At 36.4% G+C, this 13,527-nt stretch overlaps 1 protein-coding gene across 1 annotated transcript; it reads left to right on the forward strand.

The window, feature by feature from the left end:
* The first annotated feature begins 18 nt into the window (after positions 1-18).
* Positions 19-8,965, forward strand: Ski6 (exosome complex component Ski6). The gene is made up of 4 exons (XM_071592198.1): positions 19-520; positions 2,832-3,038; positions 4,185-4,451; positions 8,642-8,965. The coding sequence occupies exons 1-4, from the start codon at positions 350-352 to the stop codon at positions 8,783-8,785; spliced, it is 789 nt and encodes a 262-aa protein (XP_071448299.1). The 5' UTR covers positions 19-349; the 3' UTR covers positions 8,786-8,965.
* The last annotated feature ends 4,562 nt before the right edge of the window (positions 8,966-13,527 follow it).

A 13,527-nucleotide genomic window follows, 5' to 3' on the forward strand; every position in this document is an offset into this window, starting at 1 on the left:
CTCGAAGACAGTTTGAAAACATTGACAAATGATTGTACTATTTTGGTTAATATTGTATATTTACTAATCTTGTGCATTTGACTTGCTTTGTTTTTAAGTGGTCGTGTAATTGCCCCCATGTATAACATAATTCTTCGGAATACTAGTAAATCAACTCCTATGTGTGTCATGGGGCTTTAATTCTTCCAATCATATCTTTAGGATCTACACGATCCACACGAAAATTTCTTTAGGTTGGTAAGGGGGTTGAAAATTTTGGTGTTTTTCAAACACGAGGATTACGAAGTGATTTGAATATAACTACGTACATAGTTTTTCAGAGTATCGAAAGAAAGAATTGCGGCCAAATATGGCTGGGTTTGATCTGCTGTCGGATCAAGGGTTGAGGCTTGACGGTCGACGAACTAATGAACTTAGAAAGATACAGTGCAAACTAGGAGTTTTTAGTCAACCAGACGGTAGTTCTTACTTAGAGCAAGGAAATACGAAAGTTCTTGCCGCCGTTTATGGGCCACACGAGGTAAGAAATTTTAGATTTTAGAAGAGATTTTATTAAGCATGTTAAGTATATTTCGCTCTACCAGCAGAACGTACAACAGTGGTCACCTAAAACGTTTCGAAGCCACACTTCTCCAGGTATTGGAAAGCAGTTTCTAAATTTTGGCAAGCTACTACTTCGTTTGGCGAAGCATCCCTTCGCCAAACATTCAGAAGTTCGTAAAAGGTTTTCAAACTCCGTGGTTCACCAAATTTGATAATAATCTGTGTTGTAGGAAGATGTTTAACTGAGTAAAAATTTTATTCCATCGTCACATTACTGAAGTGGTTCAATTATGCTATTTGGTATTATTGGCTTACTTATTCCATCTTCCAAATTTGTTAATTAACGGTCCTACTGGAGCACGTTCAAAATCAATTCTTTGACCCATCGCAATCTTCTTAAATTCAGTTTTGGAAAGGCATTAGTTGTGAGATTTTCCCAAAAACACATCCACCCTAGTGTTCGTAAAAACATTCCTTAAGATGGAAAAACTTTGCCTCAGGCAGAGTCTGCCAAATCTTGCCATTTATTAAAATTCCCTGCTGCATTGGGATTCTTACATAGACATTCTTCTGAAGAGACTCTCAAGACACTCTTCGTGTGTCCTAATTCGCAATGTATGTTTCGCTGTTTCTGATAATGTTTCTCTCAATCCATCATGGTCTGTTTTGCTATCATATTGTACCTAATATGTTGTTTTGGGGTTCTCCCCCTCACGTGGTTTGTGTATTTAAACTGCTAAAGAAAATTTTGCGGTTAACAGCCAATGTCAGGTGTGGCGCACCAGTTATTCCCGTTTTTAGGAAGTTTGATATGTTGTTTTTCCATGTATTTATATTTTTACAGCAATTTTGCTTGTAAAAATAAAGTAACATTATTTTCTAGCAATACTGTTGTACATAAGTATAGCTCTCGTGACGTTTGCACCACTTTGCATCTTTTTGATTAATGGATTTGTGGTATTCACTGATTAGACTGTGGACTAAGTTGTAGCAAATTCTCGATCGGGTTGAGTATAATTAGTCTGCCAATGAGACTTCCATTCCTATCTCAATGGCTTATTGTCATGAGAGTTTCTGAAACCCTTATTTATTTCTGCCTTTACTAAGTTTATTTGCTTATTTTACCTTATTATCCCAATATGAGAAAGATTATATGATCATCTAGTCTAAGAGAATCATTTGATTGCAATTTTTTTGTATTCCTTGAAGATCATATGTCAGAGTTGCATTTACTTAACTTAATCGTCTTTGATGTGATGAGTGGTGTAATTTTATAAAACTCCTTCATGGTGAAATGTAATGAAATAATTGACTTTGTAATACCACACACTTTATTTTAAAAACACGCCCAGGTTTCAACGTTGAACGTCATCATCATCGATGTTATGCAAATTCCATAAAGTTACGCCTGAGACAACAAATCTCCTTCATGATGTGAGGAAAGAAAAACATTTTGCTATTCCACAAAAATATAAATTTACTGCCACTGGTTTTGATATAGTGTATCATCATCTGGTAATTCTAACAAAGATTCTCCTCGTGAAGAAATAGCTATCAAGCAGTTGTACTCTTTTCAGTTACCCCTGCTTTATCTGTTTCTTTCTAAATCCAACCCAGATGCTCTACGCTGACCTTCATTTACCCCCTGCAGTGACAACCCTTAAAGTCAACCTCTCCTTTATTCCAAAAACAAACTTCTCCTCTCCTCATCAATGATTCCCGCCCTACCCCCTTCCTCTACTGCGCATTCCATTCTATATGAACACATGTAAAATTCACAAAACTGGAAAGAGATGCGAAATGAATGGTGCGACAGAGATAGTCATTTTTTTCAATATTTTGGATTTTACCAATGGATATCAGAGAAAAATTTGCAAAAGCAAGTTTAAGATCCTCTAGGGATAGGAAATATAAGCGTTTGAAGTGGTTTTCAATGGCAACTAAAGTGGTAGAGATTGTGCTTCTTTTTTGTGACAGTTAAATGAATCAGGATAAATATGTCATAGGCAGGGCAGAATCAAAGAAATAGGTTTTAATCTAATTAGTGAAGCCTACATCATCTGATGATAATAAATCCAAATATTTGTTTGACAGATGGGGTAGAAACTCTCTTTCTTGATAAGCCCCATAATTTACATGTTAAGGGAGGAAGGTCAATTCTTTTCTCTTTGTCATCTGCAATTTCCCGGCTTTAGTTTATCTGTGTCTGAAGATTTTGCAGAGGATTCAATCAATAGCTGTATGCTTTTCCCATCTAGTGACCACCTATATTTTTTTTTTAATTACAGATAAGAGGCAGTCGAACAAAATGCCTTCTGGACCAAGTCTTAGTTAACTGCCAATATAGTATGGCTACTTTCAGTACTGGTGAAAGAAAAAGACGGCCCAGAGGTGACAGGAAATCCCAAGAAATGTCATCACATCTTCGGCAGACGTTTGAAGCAGCCATAAAAACAGAGCTCTATCCTCGTTCTCAAATTGACATATTTGTTGAGGTAAGTAAATGAAAAATGAGTACTTTCATGCATAAAATTTAAAGTATATCAAATGAATTTCATGTTTTCCCAAAATTACTTTTACCTTATATTTAGTAATAACTATGACAAAAGACATACGTATATGTTATGATATCCAAAATCATACAGAGCATTTTATCGTGGATTTTTCTATAAGTGATCCCTGCTGCAATATTATAAAATAAATTCAAGAATGCATTAAGTGTCGTTCAAGTAATTCTTAATTTTATACTAACAGTGTAGGTTTTTATAGCACAAGTGAGTCATTGAAATTAATTTATGACTATTAAGTGTAAAGGATCTTACAAGGAAAACTAATTTCTTTGGAATCTGAAATTAGAGTTATTTTGTAGTAGCAGAAAAATAGTAGTTTTTCATACAATTTTCACTGGGATTAAGTAGTTTCCATCAAGTGTTTTGCTGCTATCAAAAAGTTTCCCATCTTATTTTGTTTTGAAAAATATTGCTCGTCATCTTCCATTGAAGTGATAATAGTTGTTGTTATGAGGAGAGGCGATTGATGGGGAAGTCATTTGTGCCATTGGGGATTGGTGGGTACAGGTAATTCAGTAGGAGTAAGATGATCAGGGAAAGGAGGAAGGGTGGAGAGAAGTCTAGCATCAGCATTATCCTGCTATTAGCAATAGGCACCAAGGTCCACTATTGGATGTTCCATGTGGTGGACAGCATACCCCATTTGAAACACTTTCCTCACATGGATGTAGGAGGGACTGAGATATCACTGAAAACTCCTGCTTCCTCTGGGATTCAAACCTTGGCCCCTCGGGATGGGAAGCCAGTACATTTACCACCGTGCAATCCCCCTATTGAAATAGTTTTTTCAGTACCCTCCCAGCCATTTTTATTTCATACAAGGCAAAATTAATTTAGTAAAATGCCATTTTGTTTCTCATCCAAAGACATGCTTGAAGGGGACCTGAAGGAGCCCAGTAACCTAGTGAATAGTCTTACTAATATTTTGTATAGAATTATGTTGTTCCTCAAGTTGGTCCCAAACGGATGCTCAACCACAATGAAACTGAGGTTCAACATTTTCACTAAGTTTGGCATCAGAGAAAGGCAAGAAATAATATAAGTGGACTTTGTGTATCTTGCACTTTAAAGGTGCTGCAAGCAGATGGAGGTAACTACTCGGCATGTGTTAATGCAGCGACCTTGGCACTAATAGATGCCGGCATACCATTGCATGAGTATGTCACGTCATGTACTACAGTGTTAGCTCCTCCTCCAGCGGTTGCATCCTGGGATGAGGAGAAGCGTGAAGAAGGTGAAGTCCCATTAGTGGATGCAAGCCACCGAGAAGAGACAAGTGGAAGTCCAACCATTACGGTTGCTGCATTAGCTGAATCTGGGCGATTAGTTCTCTGTCAGGTGAGATAATGAAAATTTATTTCTGTAGACCCAATTGCTCTGATTAAGTCCCTCTTTATGTGTATAACTAACATTAACCATGCTGGCCCTGGTGGTGGTAGGTTGATGGCTTCATCTGCTAACCCAGAGGTCGTGGGTTTGATTCCCGCCATGGTGGTCTTTCTCCACCTAGGGCTTGGGTGTATGTAACTGTCAAATTGTTATATCATTGTTCAAAGTCCTATGTAAAGGCTGAAGCACTGTTTTTGGGCAAATGTAAAATAAATGAATGCAATTTTTTTCAACAAATGGTTAAAAAAAGATGGACTGTGAAAATATCATGAATGGCAACTGTTATGAAGTGTTTTTTTCTCATATCAAAAGTTCATTGCTAGGTATTTGTTAATAATTATTTTGTCTGCAAATTTTTTAATACATTCAGTTTAGAAATTTTTACAAAAATAAAAAAATATTATTGTATAGTTTATGAAAAATATTATTGTCATTCCCCTTCATTAGAAATAATATGCATGGTATTCTTAAAAAAATCTCGGGCCAATGCGATAGGATGATGTATCATTTTAGTGCAGATTGCTCGAATTATGGCCACAATGGAATTTTAACATAACCATGGTGGCCCCAAAGCATTTTACTTTAGAATCATTCAAGATGTTGAATTTTGAGAACGTTTTGTGAACTACTCACTTTCCTGAAGATTTCTGTTGACTGGGCTACATTTGTTACTACAGCCGTGGCAGTTTTCAGCTAGTAAGATAAAAATGGAAAACTTAGGCACATCAACCCATTGTTAAACCACCATCATTACATCACTGTTTGTGTTTATTTTCTATCTTCATCGAGTGTTCACGCTTTTGATAGATTTTAACTGTTCAAGATAACGAGGGTGGTCCCGGAAGTACCCGACCCAACCAAGAAAACACAAAAATTTTGGAAAAAATTATTTATTTTTCAACATAATCTACTTTCAGCTCTATGCACTTTTCCCAGCGATGTTCAATTTTTTCAATACCCTTTTTATAATAAGAACTGTCTTGCTCCTCATAATAGTCATTAACTGCTGACATCTCTTCTTCAAGGTTGGAAAATCTTTGACCATCGAGCCATTTTTTCAAGTTTGCGAACAGAAAATAATCCAAGAGGGCTAAATCTGGTGAATAGCATGCATGAGGTAGCAATCCAAACTTTCATTCATGAATTTTGACCTGTACAGTAACGGTTTTGTGAGCTGGTGCATTGTATTGATGAAATAACACTTTCTTCTTAACCAAATTCAGCCACTTTTGCTTGATTTCTTTGCTCAAACATTGCAATAAGTTTGCATAATACTCGCCATTGATAGTTTTTCCTTTTTCAAGATAGTCAATGAAAATTATCCCACGCGTATCCCATAAAACCGGTGCCATTACCTTGCCTGCAGATTAAACGGTTTTCGCCATCTTTGGAGGCAGTTCTCCCTTTTGAATCCATTGTTTTGATTGTTCTTTTGTCTTGGGTGTGAAGTAATGGACTCATGTTTCATCAATGGTTATGAAATGGTGCAAAATTTCTGCTTTGATGCTGTGAAACTTTGCTAAACAATTGAAACATCTTCACGACACTGGTTTTGCTCGAGTGTGAGCAAATGTGGCACCTATTTTGCACACAGCTTCCTCATGTCCAAATTTTCAGTTAATATGTGATGTACCACACCCTTTGAAATGCCTACTTTATCTGCTAGCTCGCGCACTTTCAGTCGACGATCCAGTATCACTTAGTGGATTTTCTTCACCGTTTCTGAAGTCATCACCTCATTTGGTCGACCAATGAGCTCATCTTGACAGCTCGTACGGCCTTGTTTTAACTCCACTACCAAATATTTTACTGTATTAAACAAAGGAGCAGACTCACCCAGAGTAAAATCCTGTACAGCTTTCTTTTTATATTGGATGGGCTGAGGCCTTACGAAAGAAAGTATTGTATCACACAACGATGACCAATTTTCTCCATTTTCACAAATTCGCTGAAAATATTCACTTTTGATGGCTGCCAAACAAAGACTAAACAACGTAGCGTCTTCGAAGTTGAAACATATGCTTAATAGATTGCGTAATTTTTAATACATTGATATTTTTCAAACAACCACTGCCATCTCTAGATCAGGCCAGTTACTTATGGGACCACCCTTGTAGCTGTAATAATAGCAGGATTTATTGATGTATCCAAATTATCACTTCCATTGTGGATTTGAGGGTTGAAAGAAGAGAGTTACTGGAGGTTGAAAAGTAGTTCTGGCAAGAATTTTGATGTAAACAATTAATTAACTTTATTCATTGGAATACTACATATTCCAGTGAATAAAATTAATGGTGGGTAAAATGTCTTATTTTCAACAATCAGTTGAAAGTGGAAGAATGGACATGCTTTTGAAAAAAATGAAATTAAATGTTGACCTCCAATGGGTTTTTTAAAATCAAAAAGTTTACGAGATAAATTGGAAACCATTGATTAGCTCCAGGAAGTGTAGTAGGGTACTTTATAACCAACATGTGCACCTTTTAAATGAGTTTTCTTATTTTTCTTTTGTCCAGTTTTTTAATTTCTCATTAAATCCATCATTAGTTAATGTGGGAGTCTACTTAATGTAGATATTGCCAACAAGTCTGATTTTATAAACAATTGAGACTACTCATTGGTGAATGAGATCATTCTACATATGTCATTTAAAAATTCCTTTGGAAAAAATAGAACGAATTATTCTTATAGATTTTTTTATTTTTCAACATAATCTTCTTATAATGCTTCCTACATTCTTCCCAGTATTTCCCCAACTTTTTTAAGCCGTCCAAAAGTAGGTTTTTGAGAAGGTTCTCAAAATGGGCATCTGTGTTAGTGATGTTGTCCTCGTTCGACTTTATTTGTTTTCTACTAAGCCATTTTTTTCAATTTTTGAAATAAAAAAATCACTGGGGACCAAATGTGGTGAATACAGTGGATGATGTAATTATGTGTACTTAAATTCCATAATTTTGGCCATTGAAACTGTACAGGTGTGCACCCATACATTGTCTTAATCGAGGAAAATTTGTTTCTTTGCTAATGTTTTTTCTTGATTTCTTCTCTCAACCGGTATAATGATGATGTATAATATTCTCCATTTATTGTTTTTCCTTTTTGCAAGTAACTGATGTAGACTGTTCTGTGTGAATCTCAAGAAACCATGGCCATTACGTTTTCAGTCAATTTGACCATTTCAGCATTCTTTGGAGCAAGATCCCCTTTAGAAACCCACTGTTCTGATTGTTCTTTTATCTCTGGAGTGTAGCAGTGTGTCCATATTTCATCTGCAGTTATATATCTATGCAGAAACTCATCAGGATCTGCATGGAAAAGTGCCTAACCAGCCCCACATGGCCACATGATTATGTTTATTCTCTACTGACTGCAAACCATATTACCAAGATTTTTTTCACACCCAATTCTTTATTCAAAATTTAAAAAACTGTACCATGGGCTATGCCTGTGGTTTCAATTATTTCGGGAACTTAATTCATCATTCACTCAAAGCCATATCATGGATTTTATCAATCATTTCGGAAGAAGTTACTTCCACTGAACGTCCTGAACAATGTTCATCATTTGTGGATGTACGGTCACTTTTAATCTCATTTACCCAATTGTAAACAGTCACAAACACAGAAGCAGATGTGCCATGAACTTCATCCAATTCAGCTTTGATCTCTTCCGGGATAAGACTTTAAAATAGAAGCGTTTAAACACTGCATCAAACTTTTTTCTAATCAAACAAAATTTTATTGCTTCAATCATCTTTAAAAATGAAGTCACGTGATGGATATAGCTGAAACTTTAACAGCTATCTATTGAGAAATGAGACTTACTTAAAGCAAACCTTTTCCAATATACATCCTTCATCTCTTGGATTTTCTAAGGAATTAGTGAACGGCCCGTGTATCATCATCGTTTAGTCATTGAGCAATTTAAGGCCTGGTATTTAAATTAACTGGTAATCATTAAACTGAGTTTTAATTTTAATCAGAGGTTAAAGTTAGCCTTTAGTTTTAGAAGAAAATTTCATGCCTGGTCTTAATGTTAGTTTTGTCTTTTTAGCTTAGATTTTGTTTGTTTTCCTTTAGCCATTCATGCAAAACATTAGGCCTTTTCATTAATGTTACAATAACTTGCTCATATAACAGGTTGGCCAAAGGCTGCATTTGGATCGAATGAATCGTGCTCTCCAAAATGCCCTCCAAGGCTGTAAAGATGTAAGAGATGTCCTGGATGCCGCTGTCAGAGACCATGTTGCATTAGGTGGGATAGGGGAAGCAGCATCCAGTTGAAGATCAAATCTGCTCCTGCAAATTTTCCAGCACTGGGCCATGCTGAGTGTATGTCCAAATGATGGTGGTACAAATTGATGGGAAATGGACAAAAATTTAGGGATAGAAATTGATCAGTATTGCTCATTTGTTTTAAATGTCATGGATCAAATAAGTTTTATAAATGTTTGTGATACTTTATAAAATAAAGGGTATCAAATTTTAGGAAATGGAGTTTTTTTACCATAGTTATTCCATGAAAACATATGGTGTGGTCGGCACCTCCATGTTTTATACACCTATGAATAGTGTTTATACATACACAATGTCCCTTCCTTATTGTCTTCACTAATAAGTCCTAACTTTTATTTCATATATGAGAGTCATCCAGGAAGCCTGGATGAATCTTGTACACCCATCTTCAACTACACAATCATTTGGCTGTCATGTTTATTCTGGATAATTTTGGCGATGATTTGCTTGTTCGAGATAGCAATTAAAAGTGATGCATGAATTGAGTTCACTTTGTTGATTGTCTTTTAAAACCCAGGAGCATGATTTCTACATGTTTTCTAGAGTGTACCGGTTTAAGGATGGTGGGAAGGAATTACAAAAGTTGTCCATAATCAAGCATCTCTCATTTAAATTAATTAACATCATTTTTCATTGAGTGACACCTGAATTTTTGTCTTCCTACCGCAAATTTTGCTTCACGAGTTATTCTATTTTAGAAACCATGAAGTTTTAGTGCTTGCCCACTATTATATATGTTCAGGAATTTTGAATGAGAGGGATGTTGATGATATCTGACAGTATTTTGCTGTACCTATTTTTTACCTATATAAGGGACATTCAGTGAGAAGAAGGTTACTGACCTGAGGGGCCAGACTCAATTCCTGGGGATAGCTCTGGATACCCGTAGCTTAACCCAAGCTGTGTGATTTTCAGGGAGCAGATCTTCCTGGGAAAATATAGGAGCACAGGGAATGGAACTGGTTCCCTAACCTATGGTGTGAATTTTGCATGACATTTGGGCATAATATGGGTTGAACCCTACCCCCATCTGTCAAATTAACCTTCAGGTAAATAAATGCAGTTAATTTTAAGGAGTGTAATGTCACCTTTAAGAACTTACAATGTGTGCTCTTAAAGAAGCTAACCTCCAAAAATCACATTTTTATATTGCAAGAAAGTCATTTTTGAAGATTGTACGTTGAACTACTCCGAGCATCCACAAACGACCTAGCATGCATTAAACATTGCATTCTTGCAGGGTAAAGTTAGAAGTTGTGGTAGTAATACATGGAGTAAGCATGTAAGTACTTTTTCAAACATGAATTTAACATCTCATATGCTCATTGTAATTGCCCAAACTCATGGGAGTCAAACATGATGATTTATTTATTTTCAATATTTCTATAGAATGTCCCATGGCACACAACAAGTCAACCCGCCTATTGAGACCGCTGTCCCGGGAGAGGTTCATTTTTTTCTGAAACAATTCAAAAGCCAAAGAGCTAACAGAATTGCAGATCATCCCCAGTTTCCCATTTCCTCCTTGATACCAATTTGGCAGCATCATTCTGTTCTTTTGAAATCACATCTTATGTCACTCTTGAATAAGTAAAATAAATAATGTGATTGCTTCTTGTCATTCTTCCCTCCTTCCGTATCACCGAAATTCCACTCCTGAATTGTATCCTATGCTAGGAAATGGTTCTCATAATCTTATGCAACACCATTACTTCATTAGTGCCATGGTCTTTTAAAAGTCGGATTGTTATCTATTTTCAATTACTCATCATATTATCAATGAAAGTAAACAATTTGATATCCGTGCATGATGATGTACAAATAATGGAAATATGTTCATGATATAAACGGATTCTATTTGTATTGATCAAAATAGTTTTAAAAGATAGTGACGGTGATTAGGAGACAAATGTACTCCCTTCAAATTCCTTGTGATTGATTGGAGTTTTAACAATGGAAATTATATATTTGATGCTTTTAGGCATAACTGAGTGGGAATCCATTATCAGTGAAGTAAAAATACTAATGTATCTTTCCATTCAGTTTTATTCGGTATAGCCAGTTTTGATGCATTTGCATCATCCTGAGCTGAGGATGATGTACACTCAAGCATCAAAAGTAGTTGTACCGAATAAAATTGAGAGGAAAGATACGTTGGTATTTTTACTTCAGTGATGGAAATTACAACTTATTCTCATTTTCCAGCATTTTTAAGGGTTGATTTATAGTTTTAGAAAAACACAGTTGTCATCAAGAGGAAAGCAGAATGTATTGTATGAAAGCTACTTCAATCTTATAGGGAGAATAAAATAAAGATGATTATTGGAGGTTATAGGGGATTGAGATGGTGAGGTGGCTATCGTAAACCTAGAGGGCCCGGGTTCAAATCCCGGCGGTGTTAAATTTTTTTAGTGGTATCTCGATTCCTACTTAAGGTGCTTTTTGGAGGGCACTTCGAGTGAGTACGCCGTCCATCAGATGGGACATTAAGCTGCGGACCCCTTTGTGCCTTTCATTTAGAGTAGGCTAATGCCGATGTCGGGTTTCTCTCCACCCTTCATCCTTTCCTATCCATCCCCTATGGCACAAATGACCTCAGCTGTTGGTTGCCTCCCCTAAATACTGCTACTTGAAGGTTAACTATAGACGAAGAATGCTGATACAGATTTATATTCATTACATAATACTGATTAAAATAATGCAGTGGCAGTAATTAAAAACACATTTGTAACATTGTTAAACTATATGTTTGCTGGCCTTAAAGGAGAATACAGAGTTGTCAGGACTAATTAATATTTGGAGAAATGATAGCAGTAAGGTAGAGATAGTGAAAAAATGTTTAAATTAAAGCCATAAATACTAACTGCAACTTTAGATTATGTGATCAAAATAAAAACTTTTAAAAGAGTAGGTATTTAAGACTTGTGTTAATTAGTATATCAAAATTTCAAAGCGTTTAATTATTTTTACAATGGCAATTTTACCAAAACAATTTGATGCATTGTGGAGAGAGATTATCATAGATGATGTAATTTTACCAAAAAAATTTGACGTGCTGGGCAGAGAGAATGTCACAGATAATCTTCTCGCGAATAATCAAGAATTTACTGCATAGTCATTGCTAATGATGTTTTTCTATTCCTTATCAGATGAGTTGCAAACTTGTTTTGAATGTTTTTAAAAATAATACATTTCTATATGATACACTGCATAGCCCTGAGAAATTACGTATTTTTTATGAGTCTCGAATATAAGCTGAAAGGTAATTTTTTTATGGATTGTGACCAAAAATATTGCGTTGCATTTGGGCAATAACAAGTTAGAATAGTTTTCTAGGAATGGTGAAATTTTGGGTGCCAACTCTCGTGGTACTAGCACTGGAATCCCTTTACATTACAATGGGGATTTTTGTTAACTTTGACAAACTGCATTTGTTTAATTAATTCCTTGCCCAGTTTAAGGACATCATTTGTTGGTTAGTTGATTTTAGGTAGGTTTTTGACGGGTTTGGCCCTTCTGTTACTGCTTTCCAATTTGGTACTCTAATGACACATTGCTTAGTATTGCCCCTGCAAAAATAACAGAGCTTCCAGCATGGTCCATGCAAAAGACTTTGCTTCATGTGGTTAAATGCACATAAACACCTGTCTGAGTGCATTTGATCATAAAGTTGAGTTTCTGAAAGGAGCTAATAATCTTCTCATTTCTGTATTTAGATCCATCACTAATGAAATATTCCACTGCCCTTAGGCTAGAGAACCTCATTCCCCTGACCACTATATACAGGCTGCTGTAACTGCCTCTAATAGTTTCACGCAGCATGCACCGAGTGCATACATGTACTGGCCCAAACAGCTGCTCCCTCCTCCCGCACCCTCATGCAAAAAAGAGCCATCATATGCCAGATGTTGGAGCTACCTTTCACTACCAATCCCTTACTTTTGGCCTGACCTGTAATAGAAGTGTGAGAAGAGGAAGTCAAACACCCAGGTCCATTGTGTTGTTCCTTAACAATACCACATTATTTGTAGGTAGGGATAGGGACCATCACCACTACACCATTGTTCTGCTGAGGTTGCACTCCTCCCCTGAATCCCTGCGTTACTGCACTCTTCCAACTTCCGATAGGGATTGACTTCTGGTACTTGTATAGGGACAGCTACAATTGCCTTTGTCCAAATATTGGATGTAAGTTCCTATTCTAACTAGTTCAGTCTTCTTCTGTGTCGCTGCTATCGATTTCTGTTTGCTATGATTTTGTGAGATGATGACTATAGGAACTTTACCTCTCATATTGCTGGACATGACACAGAGCAGATTGGACTGAGTCCTGTAGTTACCTGGGGTCATTTCCATTGCAATATCCATCCTAAAAGTCTTGAGAAAGATAATTTAAGTGTTTTCCTGTTGACTTCCTGAATAGCATTTTCAGCGCGACACCATCACTGAAATGGCTGCCCAAGTAGAAGCAGATGCCTTTGCAGCTGTCTCACTGAGGAACAGAGGCTATAAAAACTACCTTTTGTCTGGCTCCTATCCTTAGACTATCTGGCATGGGTGAACCTACCAGAAGCAAATGTCATTGCTCCTTACAGCACAGCTGTAGGAGTCATCAGAATGTAGAAGCCATTCCACTACGTCAAGGTCTATGGGTAGGGTTTCTTTAAATGCTGTCACATTTAATAAGCTAACGTTATTATAAAGTTTAGTTCCCCTAATTAGGAAGCTTT

The sequence above is a fragment of the Hetaerina americana genome, unplaced genomic scaffold, assembly GCF_022747635.1.
Source record: "Hetaerina americana unplaced genomic scaffold, ioHetAmer1.1.p SCAF_5, whole genome shotgun sequence".
Lineage (NCBI taxonomy): Eukaryota > Metazoa > Arthropoda > Insecta > Odonata > Calopterygidae > Hetaerina > Hetaerina americana.

Bases quoted from the DNA above. Each gene is read 5' to 3' on its own strand.
- Ski6 (XM_071592198.1), top strand. From the start codon at position 350: ATGGCTGGGTTTGATCTGCTGTCGGATCAAGGGTTGAGGCTTGACGGT. The intron at 521-2,831 runs GTAAGAAATTTT...TTTTAATTACAG, and splicing joins CCGTTTATGGGCCACACGAG to ATAAGAGGCAGTCGAACAAA. The intron at 3,039-4,184 runs GTAAGTAAATGA...TGCACTTTAAAG, and splicing joins AAATTGACATATTTGTTGAG to GTGCTGCAAGCAGATGGAGG.